The following is a 25,046-nucleotide window of genomic DNA, read 5'->3' on the forward strand; positions in this document are numbered from 1 at the left end:
TCGGAAAGATATCCCATATTCGTTGTTCAGAACACTTAATACTTAAGAATACTTAAATACTTAAGAAGGCAATACTCTCTAAACTGATTTAGGGATTTAATGAAATTCTTATTAAAATCACAGCAGCTTTTTCTGAAGATATTAATAAGCTGATTTCAAAATGCAAAGAACCCAGAATAGCCATAACTACCTTGGGAAAAAAAAACACACAACTGGAAAATTCACACTTCCTAATTTGAAAACTTACTACAAAGCTTCAGTAAACAAGACAATGTGATACTAGCCTAAGGACAGACACGCAGATCAATGGACTAGAACTGACAGCCCAAAATTAAGCCTTCACATTAGGGTTAACTGATTCCTGACAAAGGCACAAAGACCATCTAATGCGGAAAGAATAGGCTTTTAAAACAAATGGCGCTTGGACAACTGTATAGCCACATATGAAGACTAAAGCTGGAACTCTACCTGGCACCATATACAAAGAATTAACTCCAAATGTATCAAGGAAGTAAGAGTTTTCAAAAATGTAAGAGTTTTAAATTGTGAAAGTTCTAAAATAAAACACTGGTGTAAACCCTTGTGATCTGGGACTAAACAATGGTTTCTTAGATATAACTCCAGAAGCATAAGTGACGAATGAGAAAATAGGAAAATTAGACTTTATGAAGATTCAAAACTTATATGCTTCAAAGGACACCATCAAAAAAGTGAAAAGACAACATATAAAATGGGAGAAAACATATGTGAGGCATATATGTGATAAGGGACTTGTATCCAGAATATACAAAGAACTCCTACAATTCAACAATTATAAGATGAGTCAATTTTTAAAGGATTTGAATAAAGCAAAGGATTTGAATAAACATTTCTCCAAAGGAGATACACAAATGGCCAATAAACACGTGAAAAAATGCTCAATGTCATTTGTTATTAGGGCAAATCACTCTGGAAAGCAATTTGGCAATCCCTTAAAAAGTTAAAACATAAAATTACCATCTGATCCAGCAATCCCACTCCTATGTATATACCCAAGAGAAAGAAAAGCATATCTACAAAAACTTATGTACAAATGCTCATAGCAGCATTATTCATAATGGTCTAAAAGCAGAAACAACCCAAATGTCTATAAGTGATACAGCCACACGGTGGATATAATAAATAATGAATAAAACGTAGTATATTATACAATGGAATACTATCTGCCAATAAAAATGAATAAAGGACTAATAAATGCCAAAATATGAATGAACCTTGAAAATAATTTAAGTGAAGGAAGCCAGTCACAAAAAAGTGACAGAAAATAGGTTAGTGGTTGTCAGAGGGCAAGAGGAATTGGGGGTGATTACTCATGGGTATGGAGTTAAGTCCAGTCAAGGCTATGGTTTTTCCAGTAGTCATGGATGGATGTGAGAGTTGGACTATAAAGAAAGCTGAGCACCAAAGAATTGATGCTTTTGAACTGTGGTGTTGGAGAAGACTCTTGAGAGTTCCTTGGACTGCAAGGAGATCTAACCAGTCCATTCTGAAGGAAATCAATCCTGAATATTCAATGGAAGGACTGATGCTGAAGCTGAAACTCCAATACTTCGGCCACCTGATGCAAAGAACTGACTCACTGGAAAAGACCCTGATGCTGGGAAAGATTGAAAGCAAGAGGAGAAGCGGGCAACAGAGGATGAGATGGTTGGATGGCATCATCGACTCGATGGACGTGAGTTTGAGTAAACTCCGGGAGTTGGTGATGGACAGGGAGGCCTGGTGTGCTGTGGTTCATGGGGTCGCTGAGTTGGACACAACTGAGTGACTGAACTGAACTGAACTGAATGGAGCTAGTTTTAGGGGCGCTGAAAATTTTCTGAAGTTAGATAGTGGTGATGGCTGCACAACTCTGTGGACATACTAAAATTACTGAGCTGTATACTTTAAAAGGGTGAATTTCATGGTGTGTGATATAGATCTCAATGAGGCTGTTACTTGAACACTACTGTTTCAGAAGCACTCCTAGACTGTAGGGAGATTATCAGAGACTACCATAACAACATCTTCAACAGGGTTATGTGGGATTAGATACTGGGAAGCAATGATACTCTTACCTCTTCTAAATAAATATTATCAAGGTCATATGGTGTTCTGACAGACTCTACCATCCAACTCTCAGGTGTGTTCAAGTTCAGAGTGAACAGAGGAGACTGCGGCATATCCAAAAATTTTGCTATTGGCCCCTTAGTAAAACTATTGTCTGAAGTAAAAGAAATCTCTGGTTCCAAGACATAACGGTAAAAGCTGAAATGGAAAAGAAAAGATGTTAACCTTTTTTTTTAATGCAACCACAACCTTTGAGCTTATACACATCTACACAGGTAAACAACTGGCTTAAGACAAACTAGATTTGGAAGACCTTCCTTCTACAGTAAGAAAGTGTTTCCAAAACCATCTCTTGCCCTAACTATATGTCCTGTGGTTATTGAAGATGCAAGCAGAGCAGGGGAGGTGGGGTTGGCGGGGAAGTCATTCCTTCCTGTATTTTGTAGGGAGGGGAAATGCTTGTGCCCCCAGCTCCCGCACTCATACTAAGTTCTTCAAACTCTTGATTAGTTCTTAGAAATTTAGAAAACTTCAGTAAGTGATTTTTTTTCTAAACATGATGTCCATATATAAATCCCTTTGATCTTTTACATTCAATTTTTAGCTTTCAGACTGAGTGCAATTTTTTCCAGGGGTTGATTTCTTAGCCAGTTGGTTTTACCTTTTTAACGGCATGTCGGAAAGTTTAGATTGGCAGTTCATGAATACTCTTAGATTCATGTTGATCAGCTGAGTTAAAACCTAAAAGAGGAAATCAGATGACAAAACAAAAATTTTTCCTACAAAGTGACTGATACTCGAGACAAAATGTTTACATTTTCTCTTCAGAAATCTCAAGAAAAAAACACAAAGATAATAAATCCTATAAATTCTGCACTGGGTAAATCCCTAGAAATCACAGCTGTAGTGCACAATCAAAATCACACTTACCTATCATGGGGACAAAACACGGGCATTGCCTCTGCAGTTGTACCTACCAAAAGCAATGGGGCAAGTCTCTGTGCTTCTCTGGTGACAGGGTCAATGACAGCCACGACATCAAAGTACGTCTCCCCTTCCTTGGGTTTCAGTTTAATTGCACTACAGAGATCAAAAAGATAAAACATTACTCTGCGGGAAAATAGGAAACAGTTGATTTCTTGGCGGGGTGGGGGCAGGAAGACAACACATCCAATACAGCTAATCAACTCTCTTAGCATTTTCCAAAAAACAATAAGTTACATGGTGGTCAACTATGTAATTATGTCTACCTCAAAGTTTGCAAAACCCTCTCAAAGTTTCTAATGCTTGTTTTTAACAGTTAAGGAACATTATGCCAATTTTTATTTCTTGGCAAGAAGGTTGTAAGGAGAGAAGAAATTGATGTTTGCAAATAGTAAAAGAAATATAAGAATATTACAAGAAATTTGCAAAAGAGAGAAACAGGAAATAATCATAAAATCTCACCATCCCAACTCAACCACTATATGACATTTCTATACAGTCCCCTTATATGCCTATATAAAGATCAGATGCACCTACAAGATATCAGCAACCTTATAATGACTTCATTCCTTCCCCCAGAAATTGTAAATATTATAAAGATTTTTCCACGTTGTTATACATTAATATCCTGAAAAAGAAATAATCTTAAATTCGCGAAGTGAACATGCTGTAGTTTACTTAAGCTATTCCTTATTGCTAGACTTTTAGATGGCTTTCAAGCTGTAAAGAACTTCTCACAACCAGTTTGTATCACTGTTTGAAATTTCTTGAGAATTAATGCACTCCTAGACATGAGAGTCATAATTAAACAAACATTTTTATGGCAAATAGTCTGTTCAAATTTTATCCCCACAAGGACTGACTGTGAGAAAGCACAGGTCAATTAAACCAAAGTCCAATCTACTCTAAACTAATTAAATCAAAATCATAGAAGAGTAGCATGCAGGCTTCTGCACCTAAAGCCTCTGTGGTGATTCTGAGGTGCAAAAAGATATACACTTGACTGGTAAAGTAAGGGCTGCATACATCAACTGTAGGAGTCCTTCCTGCTGCTGCTGCTGCTGCTAAGTTGCTTCAGTCGTGTGCGACTCTGTGCAACCCCATAGACGGAAGCCCACCAGGCTCCCCCGTCCCTGGGATTCTCCAGACAAGAACACTGGAGTGGGTTGCCATTTCCTTCTCCAATGCATGAAAGTGAAAAGTGGAAGTGAAGTCGCGCAGTCATGTACGACTCTTCGCAACCCCATGGACTGCAGCCTACCAGGCTCCCCCATCCATGGGATTTTCCAAGCAAGAGTACTGGAGTGGGGTGCCATTGCCCTCTCTGGAGTCCTTCCTAAAGACAATTTAATCTTAAATCTAATCATGAGAAAACAACCCAGACTGTGGGACATTCCACAAGACAAATGGCCTGGACTCCTAAGAGTCAATGTCATAAAAGACTGAAAAAACAAACAAAAAAACCCTCAAACTGTTCTACCTCAGAGGAGACTAAAGAGACACAATAACTAACTGCAATGTGTGAGCTGGGCCAAAACAACAAACAGTTGTAAAAGGTCATTACTGGGCTTCAGAGAAATTGGAAAATGTACTGATATTACATAATATTGCTTTATCAAGGTTAAATTGCTGAGGTATGCCAGCAATTTAAATTGCTGGAGATACTGTCAGTACTCAGGAGACAGATGCCAAAGAATCTATGCATGATACATAACAATGTCTACAAGCACAAGCTGGAATCAAGATTGCCGGGAGAAATATCAATAACCTCAGATATGTAGATGACACCACCCTTATCACAGAAAGTGAAGAAAAACTAAAAAGCCTCTTGATGAAAGTGAAAGAGGAGAGTGAAAAAGTTGGCTTAAAGCTCAACATTCAGAAAACTAAAATCATGGTATCCGGTCCCATCACTTCACGGCAAATAGATGGGGAAACAGTGCAGTGACAGACTTTATTTTCCTGGGCTCCAAAATCACTGCAGATGCTGACTGCAGCCATGAAATTAAAAGACGCTTACTCCTTGGAAGGAAAGTTATGACCAACCTAGACAGCCTATTAAAAAGCAGAGACATTACTTTGCCAGCAAAGGTCCTTCTAGTCAAAGCTATGGTTTTTCCAGTAGTCATGTATGTGAGACTCTCATGGATGTGAGAGTTGGACTATAAAGAAAGCTGAGTGCCGAAGAACTGATGCTTTTGAACTGTGGTGTTGGAGAAGACTCTTGAGAGTCCCTTGGACTGCAAGGAGATCCAACCAGTCCATCCTAAAGGAGATCAGTCCTGAGTGTTCATTGGAAGGACTGATGTTGAAGCTGAAACTCCAACACTTTGGCCACCTGATGCGAAGACCTGACTCATTTGAAAAGACCCTGATGCTGGGAAAGACTGAAGGCAGGAGGAAAAGGGGACGACAGAGGATGGTATCATTGGATGGCATCACCAACTCAATGGACATGAGTCTGGGTAAACTCTGGGAGTTGGTGATGGACAAGGAGGCCTGGCGTGCTGCTGTCCATGGGGTCACAAGAGTTGGGACACGACTAAGTGACTGAACTGAACAACATACTTTCAAATGGTTGCCAAAAATGTGAATGCACGTTACGTTTGTATGCAAACATACACTATACATACACACACATATGGATAAATGCGGCACAGTGTCAACAGTTGGTGAATCTAGGTTAAAGATATTTGGGTGTTCACTGTAATAGTCTTTCAACTATTCTCCAAGTTTGAAACTTTTCAAAATAAAAAACTGGAAAACAAGAGACAAAAAGACAAACGACAAAAGACTTCCTTATAATGCTACACTTATTTTTATTTTATTGAAAACAAGACAGGTTTCAAAAAAATATGAAGACGAGTGGTCTAACAACTGTTTATTCTTTAATATCATAAAATTAAGCTGATCTGCTTTATTAAAAGCTCTGTTTTCTCAAAGGGTGTACTCAGAACTACTTTAAATTGATTTAGAAATAAATGTCAACTTTTATGCAACTGAGTTCTGTTATGAGTTCTACATATGAATATAAACATGTATAAAAACCACGTCTCACTTACAAATACACTTTAAATGGAAGAATAAAGGAGCTGAGGAAAACAAAAATATGCATAAATTCAACACTGATTCTATACCTGTGTCTGTCTTCGAAAAACTGGTATTCGATTCTTGCATCTCCTTTTGGTTGAGCTGACAGGAGAGCGTCCACCTTCATTACCAAGTCACTGGCCCTGAAAGATATGGTTGGTGAAAATTTAGCATCTCTCTGACTGAAGATTTTCCAGCTGTTACAATCAACCTAAGTACTGAATGCCAACGACATGGTTTGAAGAAATAAACTTTGTACCAACAGGCATGAGAAAAAAAAACAACAGATCTGTGTCACTGATTAGTTTTATAGCCCTGCAGTAAGTGTTGATTTTTCCACATGTGAAATGGAGGTAACACCTACTTGGAGAGGCTCTTGTAAAACCAGCACCAGCCTAACATACAAAATAAAGTACCTAGCGCAGAGCCTGGCCCAGAGCAGGCTGCCAGTGTCATTTATGTCTCCCTCACCCTCTTCTAAATAACTTTATTATTTTTATGATCATTAGAGTAACAATTTACAAAAAAAAAAATTCAGGAAAAAAATATATAAGGAGAAAATGGAGATAGCATATTTAAGATATAAGTGTTGAAAACACTTCAGTTCATAATTCTTCTATATTGTAAAATATATATATATCTATACACACAAAAGTGGTACTACATTATTTGGTAACCTGATTTTTCATTTAATAATATATTACAAACATTATTTTGTTGGGGTACATCAATATTTTCAATAAATGCATAGTATTATATTTATGGATACATCATTATCTATTACACTATTACAATCAACACTGCAGTAAACAACTTCGAAAAGCACTCCCACTTCCCTACCCCTCCTAACTTGATTTCTAACCAAGGAAGATTTTGCACTAAATCATGAGACTGAAAAAAAATGCTCTAGTCTGCTGAACCAAGGATTGAATTCTAAGAATGCTAAAATATATTTGAGTATATTTGTGAATATATTTGAACTAGAATCAAGCCCATCCATTCTCTCACTGAACCAAACAACTATATTAAATTATATCCCCTGGTACTTCTCAATATAACTCTGAAAACAAAATAAAATAGGTCATCTGTTTCCTGTGATGTGTCTACATTGTCACAAAATATGTCAAGGGACACTAAAGTGGCCTGGGATGAGCACCTTGATTAAAGAGGTCACAACTGGGGTTTAGGGAGCTGAGGATGGCCTCTTAGCTGCAGGTCTGGGTCAGGCATGAAAGCTGTGGCTGTCACAAGGGGCCACTCCAAGGTGGAGCAGTCCTGTCACGAAGGAAAACCCTAGGCAAGCAAGGTCACTCTGAGAACCCTAAAACTTTTAACATCAATCTTTTGGTAGCCCCATAACCACCTTGAAAGTGAAAGGGAAAGAGAAAGTTGCTCAGTTGTGTGCAACTCTTTGCCAACCCATGGACTATATAGTCCATGGAATTCTCTAGAGAAGAATATTGGAGTGGGTACCCTTTCCTTTCTCCAGGTGATCTTCCCAACCCAGGGATCAAGCCCAGGTCTCCCACATCGCAGGTGGATTCTTTACCAGCTGAGCCACAAGGCAAGTCCAAGAATATCGGAACAGGTAGCCTATCCCTTCTCCAGTGGATCTTCCAACCCAGGAATCGAACCAGGGTCTCCTGCATTGCAGGCGGATTCTTTACCAACTGAGCTACCAAGGAAGCCCAAAGCTATCTTATATGTCTATATCTACCCAGGACTCACCCAGTACATCTCTAGTTGGTTAAAGACAAGTCTTTTGTGCGTAGTCTGGCAATTATACAGTCCACAAGACTCCAAGGGACCCCTCCACAGGCTCCAGAGACAGAGGAGGTGGTCCAAGGAACACAGCAAGCCTATGCCTGTGACACATGGCTTCAAGTCACAGGCTAGCTCCTGGCCCGCGTCCAGGAGGTGTTTCACAGGCCAAAACAAGGAGCACGAAATGAGGTAGAACAAAACCTCTTTATCTGTGACCCCAGTTTGGCTGAGATGAAAAAAGATTCCTTCTCATACCACATAAAACTTGGCAAAGAGGTTACTTTGGTAGCTATCAAAGTCAACACTAAGACATGCATCTCGAACTCTGCAACATCATGCTATGATGAAACAGATGAAGAAAAGAAAAAACAGAAAAACTTTAAAATTCTATATCCTCAAACTATGCATCAAAGAACACTATCAAGAGTGAAAAGTCAATCCATGGAGTGGGGAAAAAACATCCGCATATCACACAGCTATACGGGATTGATATCCAGAATATAAACGAATTCTTACAACCCAACAACAAAATAAATAATTAAAAATGAGCAAAGGACTTGGACAGATGTTTTCCCAGATAGACAAATGGTCTATTAAGCACATGAAAAGATGTTCAAGATCACTAATTATTAGGGGAGTATGACAAACCACAAGGAGATACCACACTCATTTATAATGGGTATTATAAAAAACACTAAAAAGAACAAACGTTGATGAGGACGTGGAGAAACCAGAACCCTTATGCATTACTGATGGGAAAGTAAAATGGTATAGCCTCTGTGGAAAAAGGTATCATGGTTCATCAACATTAAACATAAACATACATCCTCCAATTTCACATGCACTTGATATTTAATGCCAAAAACCATGTGAATATAATATGAACTTTAGTTACATAGCAGGTACATAGACCAATCAAATAATTACTTTTCTTCCTTTGAGAAATAACTTATTAAAATATATAAGCTAGTAATAACACTTAAAAGGATTAAAATAACAATAAAGAACCAATAATAATCAATTCATCATCATCACCTTTGGACTACATAACAAAAAACTCATTATTCAATAATTAGTAAATAAAGAAAAGGAAACACTTAATTTGCCTTTTTTCCCTGAAAATAAAACAGAAGGGTAATTAAAGAGATAATTAGGAAAAGTAGGTCTTTCCATATGTATTCCAAAGCAATAAAATCACCCCTTTATTTTTGTATATGTTTGAAATTTTCCACAATCAAAAACTTTTAAAAAATCAAAATGGAGAGAATTCAGTTCTTTAAACAGCTTGCTGCAAAATTAATTCATTTCAATGGAAGCAAAAATAAGTAAACCTGAAATGAAGACAATTATTATATTTTAAAGCTAGAGATAAAACATCTTGGAATAGATGTTTAACATTTTTTTTTTTTAAAGAATGAGGAAGGTCCAATTAACATAGCCGCTATGACTTGAACTGATTAACTTCTATGGCAAAACTTACACATCTTCTTCTACCCGAAGCTGCTGAATATGAGATTTGATTTTCTGTCCTGAAGTTTTTAAGATGATATTTTCCAGGAGGTGGAAATCGTCTTGATTAAAGTATTCACTGTCCTCCAGTGGCCCAATGATCTGTGAAAGAGAGCAGGGCAGTCACTGCTGGAATCAGTGGGCTGCAAAGAAGCCCTAGGTTGTCCTCAGGCCACCTTATAAACCAAATCACTTTACAGACCCAAAACATGTTTATGTCTAAGTTAAATCAATGAAAAAAAGTGAAAATAAAAGCCAAATCAACTCATATGGCTAGCCACTTATCAATTCCTCCACACTCAATAGAGTGTAGACTCGAATATTTTACACTATTTTTACAGTAAGCAAACTCTGATATAAAACAGCAATATCATTTTCATTAATTCTCACTGAATATAATAAAAAAGCCAAAATAGAAATGCAGTGGTAGATACCAGAGATTTCACCCTAAGTGCTGAGAGTTTCAAATTTAGTATGTCTGCCTAGTCTCATTTTCACATCTGCAGATATTTATGAAGTATTCTAAGCATAAACCAATTAAGTTCATATAAACTGCACAAACCATAAACTTAATCCCCACATAGGACAAATACTTTATGTATCAAAGGTCTTAGGAATTTATGTTCTGACAGCAACCACACTCTCACCATCTTACACAATCACAGGGCAAAACTAAACAGGAGGAAGGTTTCACGTAAGGACATTTGTGTCCAAATGAGCAAACTTCCTTTGGAACAAGGGGGCAGTAATGATCATCAGCACTGCATAAGCCCTAATCACCTTCGGAAAAAGTGGCTCTGTTGAAGAGTTTACTAGCTTCAGAGAAGAATGCTGCCAAGACTGTTCACTAATCTAATTTGAAGGCAACCTTGTCTCAAGACAAAATCCTTACCCTTCCATTGCTGATCACTGCCCTCTGTCCTTTCTTCAGCTTTAGAACATCCCTGCAGTACATGGCATGAGACAAAATGAAATCCATTTTGGAAGACTCAAAGACCTCTTTAAAAAGACTGAAATCCATGCCCTAGGAAAGTAATTGTTATTAAGGAAAAGTAATTGTTATTAAGAAAACCACAAAAATTAATAATCACATGAATAAATATAAAATGCTCTAGAGGAAAGTTATGACTAATTTTAATAATTAACATTATGATGTCTCCATTTTCCACATTTCCTCCCGTTTTTTCCCAACCTCTCACTTAAAAAGTAATTGCTTATTTCCTTTTCCTGGTCCTTTATGTGATAGTTTAATTGGCAAACTATAATTCATGGTATCTTTATTATGCATTTTTAAATCTTGTTAATTTCAAGAGAGGACATTTTTTCTAACTGAAACATCAAATACACTCATCACTTTATAAAAAGTTCTAAAATTACACATCAAAAGTACATAGTATATAAATTAACTTGGGCTTTTTAAATTAACTCTACCTTTTAAAAACTTACAAAACCGATGGCTTTGTGCTTAAAAGCATACATAAACTCATGTATACACATGAAACCTAGTAAGTTTCAAGTGAAGTAAAGGGAAAATCACAGAATTGTTATTTATAGGAAAGGCTCTTCCAACTTAAGAAATATTCTCTGAGCTCAGAACTACAATCACAAATCCTGACATCAACAGCAACAGGACAAATCAGCCCATAGGAATGAACTTCTAAATAACAGAACAAGGCAGCTTCATGCAACACACAGACTTACCCCAACAGAGAACTCCCTGATGTCAGTTCCTGCAGCCAGGGCCTCTGCAGTCTCCTCCTTGGCCATTTTTGTGATGAAGTTCTTAGCAGAGTTGGAGGTCTGGGTTTGGAGAGCAGCCCAGATTGCTCTGGAGATCTGAGTTTTCTCGTAACTTATATCTTCACTAGGATTATTGATCATGCTTACTCTAACATTATTACTGGATTTCTATTTACAAAATGGGAAATAAGAGTTATATGGTCGACGTCTTGAACTTAAAAAGCAGCATTAACATCAGTCATATTCCATAAGTAGCAAATAACACTTAAGTCTTCAGTCGTTCTCCTCTGCATACCAAATAAAATTAAAATGCTGTAACTAGGCATTCAAACCCTTATATGAATTGGCCCCCAACCTACCTTTCCAATTCATTTCTTGCCATTGCTGTAAATACGGAATACATTACAGATTGTCAGAGTCCTGTATTTTCCCAACACACTTTGCATTCTTCCTATGCATATTATGCCTCACTTGGGCATGTGAATCCCAACTACACCCACCTTTACTACCACAAGTCACAACCCTCTTGAAGGGCTCTGCGCAAACCCTTCAGTCACATGGCCTTTACAGATTTCTAGCAAAAATTAATCTCTCCTTGGGTAAAAAGTCAAGAATTCATGTGGAAGAAGATATCTAGGACCAAAGAAAACAAAAAAGGGCCATAGCAACAGAAATTCATATTTATGTGTATCATTCATACTGATGTGTATCTAAAAACATGTACCTGAGTATTCACTGCAGCATTCTTCTAGCCCCAAACTAGAAACAAACCAACTGTCCATCAAACAGACTAAACAAACAAAACTCTGTGGTACAGCCAATGCACAATGAAAAAGAACTAATTACCACTACTTGTAAAGCCATGGATAAATTTCAAAAATGTTGAGCAAAGAAATCAAGTGCAAACAAACACATATTAATATTGTAAGAGTCTATTTAAACAAAGTAAGTAACAGGCAAGCCTAGGCTGTGAGGAGAGGGACAGGAGAGGGATAGTGACGAGGCTGCAGGCAGGGCCATACTTTCAGGTGACTATTTCTGTACCTGGGGGGTGGTCACACGGTGACAATGTACATCCTATTAATGTGTGCTTGTCTTCTGAACCTATGTGTCACCTCAATTACTCCCTCCCTGTTCTCCCACTTTACCACCACACAAGCTTTATCAATTTAAGAATGCATTATACATATATCATCCTTCCAGGACTGCTCACAAATACAACCCTGAACTGACCACACCATCTCGTCTGCTCCTTTGGACAATAAAGGCACTCAGTATCAGTATTTCAGTGACCTGCTCAGGACACAGGGTGGTAAAGGGACACAGGTCGGAGGGGTGTGAAACCGGGAGGAAGATCCAATCTGAAACACACAGGAAATGTAACATCTCTCTCTGACAATGAGGATCTCTAGAAGGGGTGATATTTTTTCAAGTGTTCACCACTGCTATTCACTCCACTTCTACAGGTGATACCCTGCCTAGCTTTCAGGCCACCTGTATGTGCATCCCTCTGTGTGCCCACACCAACTTCTATTACATAGGCGCTGATGTGCCTAGTTAATATTTTTCCCATATCGGGACCTCTGTCAAGGTAAGGACTCTGTCTCTTCCACACAATATACAAAATGAACTTTGCAGCATCTCTTCAGCAAGGGCATGAACAGTAGTACAATTAAAAACTTGTCTATGATGAAGATCTCGTTATTTTTCCCTCTAAAAGAATCTATTCCCAGACTTCCCTGATGGTCCGGTGGTTAAGATTCTGCCTGCCAATGCAGGGGACATGGGTTCGATTCCTGCTCCAGGAAGATCCCACATTGCTGTGGAGCAACTAAGCCCGTTTGCCAAAACTACTGAGCTGCAGCCTAGAGCCCATGATCTGCAACAAGAGAAGCCACTGCAGTGAGAAGCCTGTGCACTGCAAGGAAGAGGAGGCCCCGTTCGATACAACTAGAGAAAGACCCAACACAGCCATAAATAAACAAATAAATTTTTTAAAGAAAAAAAAGAATGTTGCAGTCTTCTCGGCTTTCTCAATAGTTGCCAGACCTCTGAGAAAACAATGCTTCTTCTCCCCAAGCACTAAAAATGCAGGATTCAGCCTCCGCACCAGAATATTATCAGCACACAGATGCTCATGAAGATACTGCAGCCTCAAACAAAGATACAGACTGAAGTAGTAGATACTTGCCTGATGTTTAATAGCATCATACAATAATTGCCTTCCAGAAGGGCTATCAAAATCCCCAACAATCCAAAAAGTTACTGGCCTAATAAAAGAATCATCTGTAGAAAAACAAACACAACATACTGAGTGGGAGGAGGGGAGAAAGCACATCCTATGTTTCAGTATTGCTATTAAGTCAAGTAATTTCCGCAAACCATGCAAAAAATAAAGATACAAAGCAAAAGCAGCGAAACTTTGATACTAGAATGAAAGCATGATAACCTTCCATGTGGCTTAATTAGAAACTAGAAGCATGCATTTATTAATTCTGTTTTGGTTTGGGCATCTGTTAGCATGTAAAATGAAAAAGAGTCTTTGAGAGTGTGGGTAACATACGATAGTCTCTAATCATATTCATTTGTAACTTTCTAAAATATAACTCTTTACAAACACACAGAACTTATCTGCATTGATAATTTATCTGTTACCCACAGGTTCCAGAAACATTCCAATAAAGTAGCGATAAATTCTGAATTATAACAGTGCCTGAACCACATAAGATAATTAATAAAAATAAATAAAAGGAATAGAACACTCTGAAGTTTAAAGTTACCATAGATTTCCTTGGAGGACATTCCTGGACAAAAGTAAAGGAAAAAGAGTAGAAAAAAAGAAAATGTCATTTCTCTAATTAATGCCAACTTAAGAGACAAATTTTAAATAATGCCCAACATCCTCTATGCTTTTTTTCTGGTTCTTAGTCCCATTTGTGTTACAAAACTATACAAGGACTCCTCGGAATCAATTTCTTAGAGGAACCAAATGGAGCAATGGACTGTATTTAAATATACATTTGAAAAGCCAGAATTTCTCTCTGGGAGAAAACTACAATGGTAATAAAAATAGCTACCTTAAATGACAGTTGGTGCTTTGAAAGGGTAATAAATGTAACCAGAGAGGAAAAACATTTGTCTTTCATTAAAAGGGTATCATTTTACATAATTTTGATCTGCATAAAGAACTCTGTATCAAAATCAGCTTAAAAAACGCTCACAAGGATTTCTTGAACCAAGTTTCCCTTGCGGCTCAGCTAGTAAAGAATCCACCTGCAATGTGGGAGACGATCCCTGGTTGGGAAGATCCCCTGGAAAAGGGAAAGGCCTCCCACTCCAGTACTCTGGCCTAGAGAATTCCATGGACTGTACAGTCCATGGGGTCACAAAGAGTCGGAAACAACTGAGCGACTTTCGCTTCACTTATCTTATAAATCCTAAAAATTTAATCCAATGTTGTCATTGAAGAGGTGAGTCAAACCAATCTGCAATCCATTAAACCATTTTTACATAATTCTTTTTCCATTCTGAACCATGAAAAAATTTTCCTTTTTGCCTTTTATGTCCTATTATGGTAGCTCAACCAGTAAAGAATCTGCCTGCAATGCAGGAGACCCTGGTTCAATTCCTAGGTCAGGAAGATCCCCTGGAGAAGGGTTAGGCTACCCACTCCAGTATTCTTGGGCTTCCCTGGTAGCTCAGACAGTAATGAATCCGCCTGCAATGCAAGAGACTTGGGTTGGGAAGATCCTCTGGAGGAGGGCATGGCAACCCACTGCAGTATTCTTGCCTGGAGAATCCCATGAACAGAGGAGCCTGATGGGCTACAGTCCACGCGGTCACAAAGAGTTGGACACGACTGAGCGACTAAGCACAGCACACACAGCACATAAAATTTATAGACGACATCTGAATTTTCAAATATATATAAAAATTAAATTTAAATAGGTAATTTCTAGACTCAAATAATTATACAAAAAAATAAAAGAAATTATGGTATCTCTTTCTCAACAGACACTAAATTTTTGTAGATACTAAGAAAAAAAAAGTTGAATCCAAGGTAAGCATAAAATGAATTACCTTTCTTAGTCAGATAATTCATACTGTTGGCTATAGCAGCAGTCTTGCCTTGGGAATCCAAGACGGTAAATCTAGCATAATCATCCACAAAAAAGTTATCTGAAAAAAAAATTAGATTTATAATTAATATGCCTAAATTCAATCTAATGTTAACATTCAACTGATAATCTGATTTGACCATATGTTTTAACAAAATGCATGAGCAAAATATATTGTTCCAAGTTCATTGAACAAGTTAACAACATGATCCCTACCTCATTAATCATATTTTAAGACACAAAGAGAAAATGCACCCATCTGACACATAACTCTCATGTATGTGTTAGTTTGATTATTTAAATTAATTTTATTCCTATTTTTTCACTTTATACCTAAAGGATGATCTTTTAAAGAGACTTTAACTTCATCTCTCCTTTCCATAGTCCATCCCTGCAGTAAATACTTCCCTATTCTATTTTGGGATAAGAGGAGATAAATGGGAGAGAAAATATAAGAAAATGCATATTTTAGTTATTTCATCTCTATCATAATAACATTTTTAACCTTAAAAGAAGTAAGAGGTCATTTTTAGATATATATTTTTCCTATTAGTGCCTATGTGCAATTGCTCTTATTAATCATTTCCCCTCAGATTACTCTTACCAAAATTCCAGCTTCATCAAGTCACTCTCTTGCTCTAAATACTTCATAATTTCTTCCTACCTACAAAGTGGTCTCCAGCCTGGTATCATAAACCCTCTATCTCCAGCAATCATCCCAGGTCTTTGCATTACTCACACGCCAGTATAAACACCCTGCTTGCTTGCCCACCCTCCCATCTATTGGTCCGTACACCACTCACCCATTTATCTTTTCATTCAAGAAAGCACACCGAGGGCCTACAATCTGCTCAGTCAATGTTCTAGTAATGGTAAGCGGTTTATGACAGACATAATCCATTCATACTGTTGGCTATATGCAGGGGAGGGGAGGAAGCACCATGGCCTTAAAACTTAGTTGCAGGACAGCAAAGGCCAAGAGCAGTGTAGATGATGGAGCTATAACCACTGGGTTAGGAGGATGCCAGTTACTTCTTCACTGACAGCTTCACAATGCTCACCAGGCGAATGCTACGTCCTTGCCACTGTGGACTAGCATCATGTCACAGTTGAGGATGTTAACACTCAGTGGAGAAAGATATCCCAAAACACAGAACTGTTTTTACAGTCCTTATTCATCAGTACTCCAAAGATAACTCTTTACAGCTTAATTTAAAATGATGGAAACAAGAAACAGGATGAAGATTCATAACACTGCCTGCCCTGCACTACTAATTCTTTTGGTAAAAAAGTATTTTCTTAACTACTTTTTTTTTTCAAATATAAATATACATATGAATTTTTCCTCTGCCTATATTTAACCATTTTCTTCTGCCTGAAAGAAAAGGAATTTAGTTTCAAGTAGAACAGAGATAGCCGCAATAAAGTACCAATCACAAATAGATCTATATATTTATCGTACTCAACTACCACAACGAATACACTTGGTTTTGACTTCACGGTTACACATATCCTTTCTTCCCCAGTGAGGTTTCCTGAGCAAATAATGATATCTCCATTTTATTTCCTGCAGTTTGTTAAAGTGGCCTCCATAGTCTCCAGCAAAGGCAAAAGAACAAGCTGCACCTGGGGTTAACTTCTAAACAAGGCACTGTTTTGTTTTTTTCGTTTTCTAAACTTACTTTTTTTTTTTTTCAAACTTATTTATTTTTAACTGAAGGAAAATTGCTTCACAATACTGAGCTGGCCTCTGCCATACATCATCACGAGTCAGCCATGGGTGTGCACGCATCCCCTCTGTCTCTAACCGCCCCCCTCTTCCCGCCCTTCTAGGTTGTTCCAGAGCCCCAGTCTGAGCCCCTGAGTCACAGGGCAAATCCCCACTGGTTGTCTATTTCACATGTGGTAGTGTGTGCGCCCATGTCTCTCTCCGGGCATCTCACCCTCTCCTTCCGCCCCCCCATCCATGTCCCACGTCTGCTCTCTGTGTCTGTGTCTCCACTGGTGCCCTCAGACAGGTTCATCAGCACCATCTTTCTAAATTCCAGATATATGTGTTAATATGTAATATTTGTTGTTTCTCTTTCTGACTTACTTCACTCTGTATAATAGGCTCTAGGTTCATTCACTTCATTGAACTGACTCAAATGTGTCCCTTTATACAGCTGAGTAATATTCCATTATATATATATGTACTACAGTTTCTTTATCCATTCTTCTGTGGATGGACATCTAGGTTGCTCCCATGTTGTAGCTGTTGTAAACAGTGCTGCAGTGAACACTGGGGTACATGTGCCTTTTTCAATTTTGTTTTTCTCAGGGTATATTCCAAGTAGTGGAATGGTTGGGTCATATGGTAGTTCTACTCCCAGTTTTTTGAGGAATCTCCATACGGTCTTCCACAGTGGCTGTATCAATTTACATTCCAACCAACAGTGTGAAAGGGATGCCTTTTCTCCACACCCTTTCCAGCATTTATTGTTTGTGGATTTTTGATGATGACCACTCTGACTGGTATGATGTAATATCTCATTGTAGTTTTGATTTGCATTTCTCTAATAATGGGTGATGTTAAACATCTTTTCATGTGTTTATTAGCCATTTGTATGTCTTCTTTGAAGAAATATCTGTTTATGTATTTTGCCCGCTTTTTGACTAGGTTGGTTCATTTTTCTGGTATTCAGTTTCATGAGCTACAAAAAGGTATTCTTGTGGAAACAACCTAAACATTAATCAACTAAGGAACAGATAAGCAAAGTATGGCCTGTCTATACAATGCAAAAGGAATCAGTCATAAAAAGGAAGTTCTGAGACAGGCTACAACATGGATGAACCTTAAAAACCTTTATGCTCAGTGAAAGAAGCCAGTCACAAAAAAACTTCCAATTATATAAAATATCCAGAACAGAAAAATCCACAGAAAGAGAAACTAAATTAGGTAGTTGCTGAAGGACAGGAGAAGTGGGAAATGGAGAGGGACTACTAATGGGGTACTTCATTTCCTTTGGAGGAGTCTAAAATTAGACAGTGTGATGATCACACAACTTTGAGAATATACTAAAAACAGTACACATTATAACTGTACACTTTGAAAGTTGACTTTTATGGCAAGTACAATATTTCTCAATGAAGCTTTATTTGTTAAAAAGGCATTCTTAAGTCCACAGAGTAAAGCTCTCTGAGATATTTGTCAACATTATTGCTGAAACTGACACCAGAACTAGGAAGAAAACAGCTGCTTAAGAGCTTTAGGACTGTAAGAAAGCCAATAATCCAGGACCATTCCTACCATCTACTGCCTATGTTGAGCTGGCATTTAAAAGACATTGAGTAACTTTCAGAGTTTACAAAGATTTATCCAGGAAGAATTTCTCTCCTCTGGAGGAAACTCTTGTAAATTTAGAGGCTCATATAATGAAATCAAGGTACAAAGAGTTTAAACAAAATCGTGTCACAATCTTGGATTATCTTCTGAACATTACAATCCAATAAATACAGGATTTTGAAAGACAAATCAAAAAAGCCTAGAGTATTCCTGAAATGTTACTTACTGGTTGCTGTTAGGTCCAGGTATTCTCGCTCAGCTGTCAAAATCCTAGAGTTGATTCGTGGAACAACATTTGGCTGATTCATGATATACTCTACCACATCTTGATCATGGGACACTTCACCCTACAGGAAAAAAAGAGACAGGATGCAGGCAAGATGCACATTAAACAAATATGAGTAGTGCTCAGCCACTCGGTCATGTCAGACTCTTTGTGGTCCCATGGACTGCAGCCCACCAGGCTCCTCTGTCCAAGGAATTTTCCAGGCAAGAATACTGGAGTGGGTTGCCATTTCCTTCTCCAGAGGATCTTCCCCACCTAGTGATCAAACCTGTGTCTCCTGCATCTCCTGCATTGCAGGCGGATTCTTTACCCACTGAGCCACTGATCAATAGAGATTTATTAGGAGCTAAAAAATCATTTTTATATTATCTTCTGACAAACTAGTAACAGCTAAAAATAGAAGTTACCCCATTATAGGTTCTTGTTGTTGCCAAGCAAGGCTCTTTATGTACAATATTTCTAATCTGTTCGACAACGTGAGCAAGATGTGGTACAGAAAGGTTAAATAACTTACTCAAAGCCACAAAGCTAATGAGAAGTGCATATGAAATGCAAACCCATGTTTATTCGATCTTGCCACAGAAACAAGCAAGCTTGAGAAACTGGAGTTAACACAAGCAAAAACCCACCTTGAGATCTACTCACAGTAAGCTTCTCTCTAAAGAACAAAGCCAAATGACTTCACTAAAGCAGTTAATATTCTCTGAAAAAAAAAATTACCCCAAGCCTTTTTCAATCTCAGGCATCCAAATAATCCTGTATTTCTAGGGTCACAATTACATTGGGGAAAAAGAAATCATTTATCATTAACTCTTCCCTTTCATGCTTCTCATATTATAGAAATACTTGTACTTCATGAAGGTGATCTAGTATATGTGGCTGTGGAAACTTATAAACTTTCACACTGAAAATATTTCACACAAAACCGTACTTCAAAATGATTTTCAGGTGAAACAGATGTGAATGAAATATACACAGTCAAGTCTTTAAAAAATCCATTCAGGCATCTTCTGTGGCTACTTATCTCAAGAGCAATAACTCACATACAAAATCTCAAACTATAAGCCAATAATGAGCATACAAACCAACTACCGGAGAAGGCAATGGCACCCCACTCCAGTGCTCTCGCCTGGAAAATCCCATGGATGGAGGAGCCTGGTGGGCTGCAGTCCATGGGGTCGCTAAGAGTCGGACATGACTGAGCGACTTCACTTTCACTTTTCACTTTCATGCATTGAAGAAGGAAATGGCAACCCACTCCAGCGTTCTTGCCTGGAGAATCCCAGGGATGGGGGAGCCTGGTTGGCTTCCGTCTATGGGGTCACACAGAGTCGGACATGACTGAAGTGACTTAGCAGCAGCAGCAGCAAACTAACTACACAATTCAAAAGACTTACAAAGGTACTCAATGACTCAGTATAGACGCAAGCCCATGTATAGAACTTTGGTCTCTATGATAAAAGCCTAACTGAAGAAGGGCAATTTGGCAACATCTATCAAAATTATACATACCTTTAAATGGAGTTCACCTACAAACACACACACACAGTGATTGTTTGCAGAAAGAAAAATGAACACTGAGGAACAGGAATGTTTAAGTGACAATTTTGCTTCATTTATATCTTTATACACACTTTGAATCTCACACATCTGCATATCCCAGAATGCAAAGATTCTTCAATATATGCAAATCAAGCAATGTGATATATCATATTAACAGAGTAAAAATCTTATGATCATCTCAAAGGTGTAGAAAAAGCTTTTGACAAAGTTCAACATCCATTTATAAAAAAAAAAAAAAAAACTCTCCAGAAAATGAGCACAGAGAGAACCTACCTCAACATAATGAAGACCAGATATGACAAACCCACAGCAAACACCATTCTCAATGGTGAAAAGCTGAAAGCGTTTCCCCTAAGATCAGGAACAAGACAACAATGGCCACTCTCACCACTCTTACTCAACATAGTTTTGGAAGTCCTCGTCATGGCAGCCAGAGAAGAAAAATAAAAGGACGACAAATTGGAAAATAAGTAAAACTGTCACTGTTTGCAGTACTATACACAGGAAATCCTTTAAGATTCCACCAGAAAACCATTGGAACTAATCGGTGAATATGGTGAGGCTGCTGTTGTTGTTCAGTCACTGAGTGATATCTGACTCTGGACTGCAGCTCCATGGACTGCAGCACACCAGGCTTCCCTGTCCTTCACTATCTCCCAGAGTTTGCTCAAACTCATGTCCATTGAGTCAGTGATGCTATCCAACCATCTCATCCTCTGTCGCCCCTTTCTCCTTTTGCCTTCGATCTTTCCCACCATGAGGGTATTTTCCAATGAGACAGCTCTTCGCATCAAGAGGCCAAAGTACTGGAGCTTTAGCTTTAGCATCAGTCCTTCCAATAAATATTCAGGACTGGTTTTCTTGAGGATTGACTGGTTTGATCTCCTTGTGTCCAAGGGACTCTCAGGAAGTCATCCCCAGCACCACAGTTCAAAAGCATCAATTCTTCAGCACTCAGCCTTCTTTATGGTCCAATTCTCACACCCATACATGCTACTACACATAGCTTTGACTAGATGGATCTTGTGTCAGCAAAGTGATGCCTCTGCTTTCTAATATGCTGTCTAGGTTTGTCATAGTTTTTCTTCCTAGAAGCAGGTATCTTTTAATTTCATGGCTTCAGTCACCATCTGCAGTGATTTTGCAGCCCAAGAAAATAAAGTCTGTCACTATTTCCATTATTTCCCTATTTGCCATGAAGCGATGGGACTGAATGCCATGATCTTCATTTTTAGAATGCTGAGTTTTAAGCCAGCTTTTTCACTCTCCTCTTTCACCCTCATCAAGAGGCTCTTAAGTTCCTCTTCACTTTCTGTCATTAGTGTGGCATAGCTAAGGTTGTTGATACTTCGCCTGGCAAGCTTGATTCCAGCTTGTGATTCATCCAGCCCAGTATTTCACATGATGTACTCTGTATATAAGTTAAATAAGCAGAGTGACAATATACAGCCTTGATGTACTCCTCTTCCAATCTGGAATCAGTCTGTTCCATATCCAGTTCTAACTGCTGCTTCTTGACCTGCATACGGGTTTCTTAGGAGGGAGGTAAGGTGGTCTGGCATTCTCATCTCTTTGAGAATTTTCCAGTTTGTTGTGATCCACACAATCAAAGGCTTTAGCATAGTCAATGAAACAGAAGTAAAGTTGCAAGGTACAAAATTAGTGCACAGAAATTATGTGCATAGAAAATGCAATGCACAGAAATTAGATTCCAAACAACAAAAGAATAGAGATTAAGGGAACAATCCCATTTACCATCGCAATAAAAAGAATAAAATACTAAGAAATGAATCTACCTAAAGAAGCAAAAGACCTGAACTCAGAGAACTATAAAACACTGATGAAATAAATCAAAAGAGGACACAAACAGAAGGAAAAATATATGATGTTCTTGGATTGGAAGACTCAATGTAGTGCAAATGAATATACTACCCAAAGCAATCTACAGATTCAATGCAATTCCTATCAAATTACCAATGGTATTCATCACAGAGTTACAACAAAGAACTCTACAAATTGCATGGAAACACAAAAGATTCTGGACAGCCAAAGTAATCTTGAGAAAGAAAAATGGAGAAGGAAGAATCAGATTCCTTGACTTCAAATGATACTACAAAGTTACAGTAATCAAAACAATATGGTACTGGCACAAAAACAGAACTATAGACCAATGGTACAGAATAGAAAGTGCAAAGATAAACCCACAAGCCTATGTTACCTAGTCTGTGACAAAAGAGGCAGGAACAGTGCAGAAAAGACAGCCTCTTCGATCAGTGGTGCTGGGAAATCTGGACAGCAATATGTAAAAGAATGAAATTAGAATGCTACCTAACACCATACACAAAAATAAACTCAAAATGGATTAAAGACCTAAATGTATAGACCAGACACTATAAAACTCTTAAGGGAAAACACATGAAAAAGCCTCTTTGACATAAATGACAGCAAGATCTTTTTTGACCCTAAAATAATGAAAATAAAAACAAAAAGCAACTGGGGACCTAATTAAACCTAAAAGCTTTCAATCAGCAGCTACATAAGGAAGCCCCAGTAAAAAATCTGGACGCCAAAACTTGACTGAACTTCCCTGGATGGCAATACCCAACATGTTCAGGTCATTCAGTTGCTCAGTCGTGTCCTATTCTTTGCAATCTTTTGGACTGGAGCACACCAGGCTTACCTGTCCATCACCAACTCCCGGAGTTTACCCAAACTCATGTTCATTGAGTTGGTGATGCCGTCCAATCATCTCATCCTGTCATCCCCTTCCCCTCCTGCCTTCAGTCTTTCCCAGTATCAGGGTCTTTTCCAAGGAGTCAGTTCTTCGCATCAGGTAGTCAAAGTATTGGAGCTTCAGCTTCAGTATCAGTCCCTCTGATTTCCTTTAGGGTTGACTGGTTGGATCTCCTTGCAGTCCAAGGGACTCTTAAGAGTCTTCTCCAATACCACAGTTCAAAAGCATCAATTCTTCAGCACTCAGCTTTCTTTATAGTCCAAATCTCACATCCATACATGACTACTGGAAAAACCATAACTTTGACTAGATGGACCTTTGTCGGCAAAGTAATCTCTCTGCTTTTTAATATGCTGTCTAGGTTGGTCATAAGGAGCAAGCATCTTTTAATTTTATGGCGGCAGTTACCATCTGTAGTGATTTTGGAGCCCAAAAAATAGTCTGCCACTGTTTCCTTGTTTCCCCATCTCTTGTGATGAAGTGATGGGACTGGACGCCATGACCTTCATTTTTTGAATTTTCAGTTTTAAGCCAGCTTTTTAACACTCCTCTTTCACTTTCATCAAGAGGCACTTTAGTTCTTCTTCACTTTCTGCCATAAGGGTGGTGTCATCTGTGTTTCTGAGATTATTGATATTTCTCCCAGCAATCTTGATTCCAGCTTGTGCTTCTTCCAGCCCAGCATTTCACATGATGTATTCTGCATATAAGTTAAATAAGCAGGGTGACAATATACAGTCTTGATGTACTCCTTTCCCATTCTGGAACCAGTCTGTTTTTCCATGTCCGGTTCTAACTGTTGCTTCTTGACCTGCATACAGACTTCTCAGGAGGCAGGTCAGGTGATCTAGTATTCCCATCTCTTTAAGAATTTTCCATAGTTTGTTGTGATCTACACAATCAAAGGCTTTGGCATAGTCAATAAAGCAGAAATAGATGTTTTTCTGGAACTCCCTTGCTTTTTCGATGATCCAATGGATGTTGGCAATTTGATCTCTGGTTCCTCTGCCTTTTCTAAATCCCAGCTTGAACATCTGGAAGTTCATGTACTGCTGAAGCCTGGCTTGGAGAATGTTAAGCATTACTTTGTTAGCATGTGAAATGAGTGCAATTGTGCAGTAGTTTGAGCATTCTTTGGCACTGCCTTTCTTTGAGATTGGAATGAAAACTGACCTTTTCCAGTCCTGTGGCCACTGCTGAGTTTTCCAAATTTGCTGGCATATTGAGTGTAGCACTTTCACAGCATCATCTTATAGGATATGAAAGAGTTCAACTGGAATTCCATCACCTCCACTAGCTTTGTTCGTAGTGATGCTTCCTAAGGCCCACTTGACTTCACATTCCAGGATGTCTGACTCTAGGTGAATGATCACACCATCGTGATTATCTGGGTTATGAAGATCATTTTTATACAGTTCTTCTGTGTATTCTTGCCACCTCTTCTTAATCTCTTCTGCTTTTGTTAGGTCCATACCATTTCTGTCCTTTATTGTGCCCATCTTTGCATGTCTAATTTTCTTGAAGAGATCTCTAGTCTTTCCCTTTCTATTGTTTTCCTCTATTTCTTTGCATTAATTACTAAGGAAGGCTTTCTTATCTCTCCTTGCTATTCTTTGGAACTCTGTATTCAAATGGGTATATCTTTCCTTTTCTCCTTTGCCTTTAGCTTCTCTTCTTTTCTCAGCTATTTGTGAGGCCTCCTCAGATAACTATTTTGCCTTTTGCATTTGTTTTTTTTTTTTTTTTTACAGCTCACTGCTAAAGCACCATTGACAGGAGAAATGTTGGATCCCAGCAAAAACAGATAGCCCGTGTCCAGGGGCAAATGAGAAGCCCCAGCAAGGC

General features: G+C 38.4%; 1 protein-coding gene across 2 annotated transcripts in view; it reads right to left on the reverse strand.

Moving 5' to 3' along the window:
• Window positions 1–25,046, reverse strand: part of UGGT1 (UDP-glucose glycoprotein glucosyltransferase 1) — a 111,273-nt gene that overhangs the window by 27,407 nt on the left and 58,820 nt on the right. Inside the window, exons 19-29 of one of the 2 annotated variants that reach the window (XM_055571869.1) lie at window positions 18,845–18,965; window positions 15,256–15,354; window positions 13,956–13,979; window positions 13,367–13,461; window positions 11,137–11,343; window positions 10,328–10,459; window positions 9,407–9,537; window positions 6,210–6,305; window positions 3,066–3,168; window positions 2,750–2,829; window positions 2,097–2,286 (exon numbers count right to left, since the gene is read on the reverse strand). In XM_055571869.1, coding sequence (XP_055427844.1) covers window positions 2,097–2,286; window positions 2,750–2,829; window positions 3,066–3,168; window positions 6,210–6,305; window positions 9,407–9,537; window positions 10,328–10,459; window positions 11,137–11,343; window positions 13,367–13,461; window positions 13,956–13,979; window positions 15,256–15,354; window positions 18,845–18,965 — 1,278 coding nt within the window. The remainder of the gene's footprint in view (window positions 1–2,096; window positions 2,287–2,749; window positions 2,830–3,065; window positions 3,169–6,209; window positions 6,306–9,406; window positions 9,538–10,327; window positions 10,460–11,136; window positions 11,344–13,366; window positions 13,462–13,955; window positions 13,980–15,255; window positions 15,355–18,844; window positions 18,966–25,046) is intronic. The other variant, XM_055571871.1, reaches the window with a different exon arrangement.

The sequence above is a fragment of the Bubalus kerabau genome, chromosome 3 (assembly GCF_029407905.1).
Source record: "Bubalus kerabau isolate K-KA32 ecotype Philippines breed swamp buffalo chromosome 3, PCC_UOA_SB_1v2, whole genome shotgun sequence".
Classification (NCBI taxonomy): domain Eukaryota; kingdom Metazoa; phylum Chordata; class Mammalia; order Artiodactyla; family Bovidae; genus Bubalus; species Bubalus kerabau.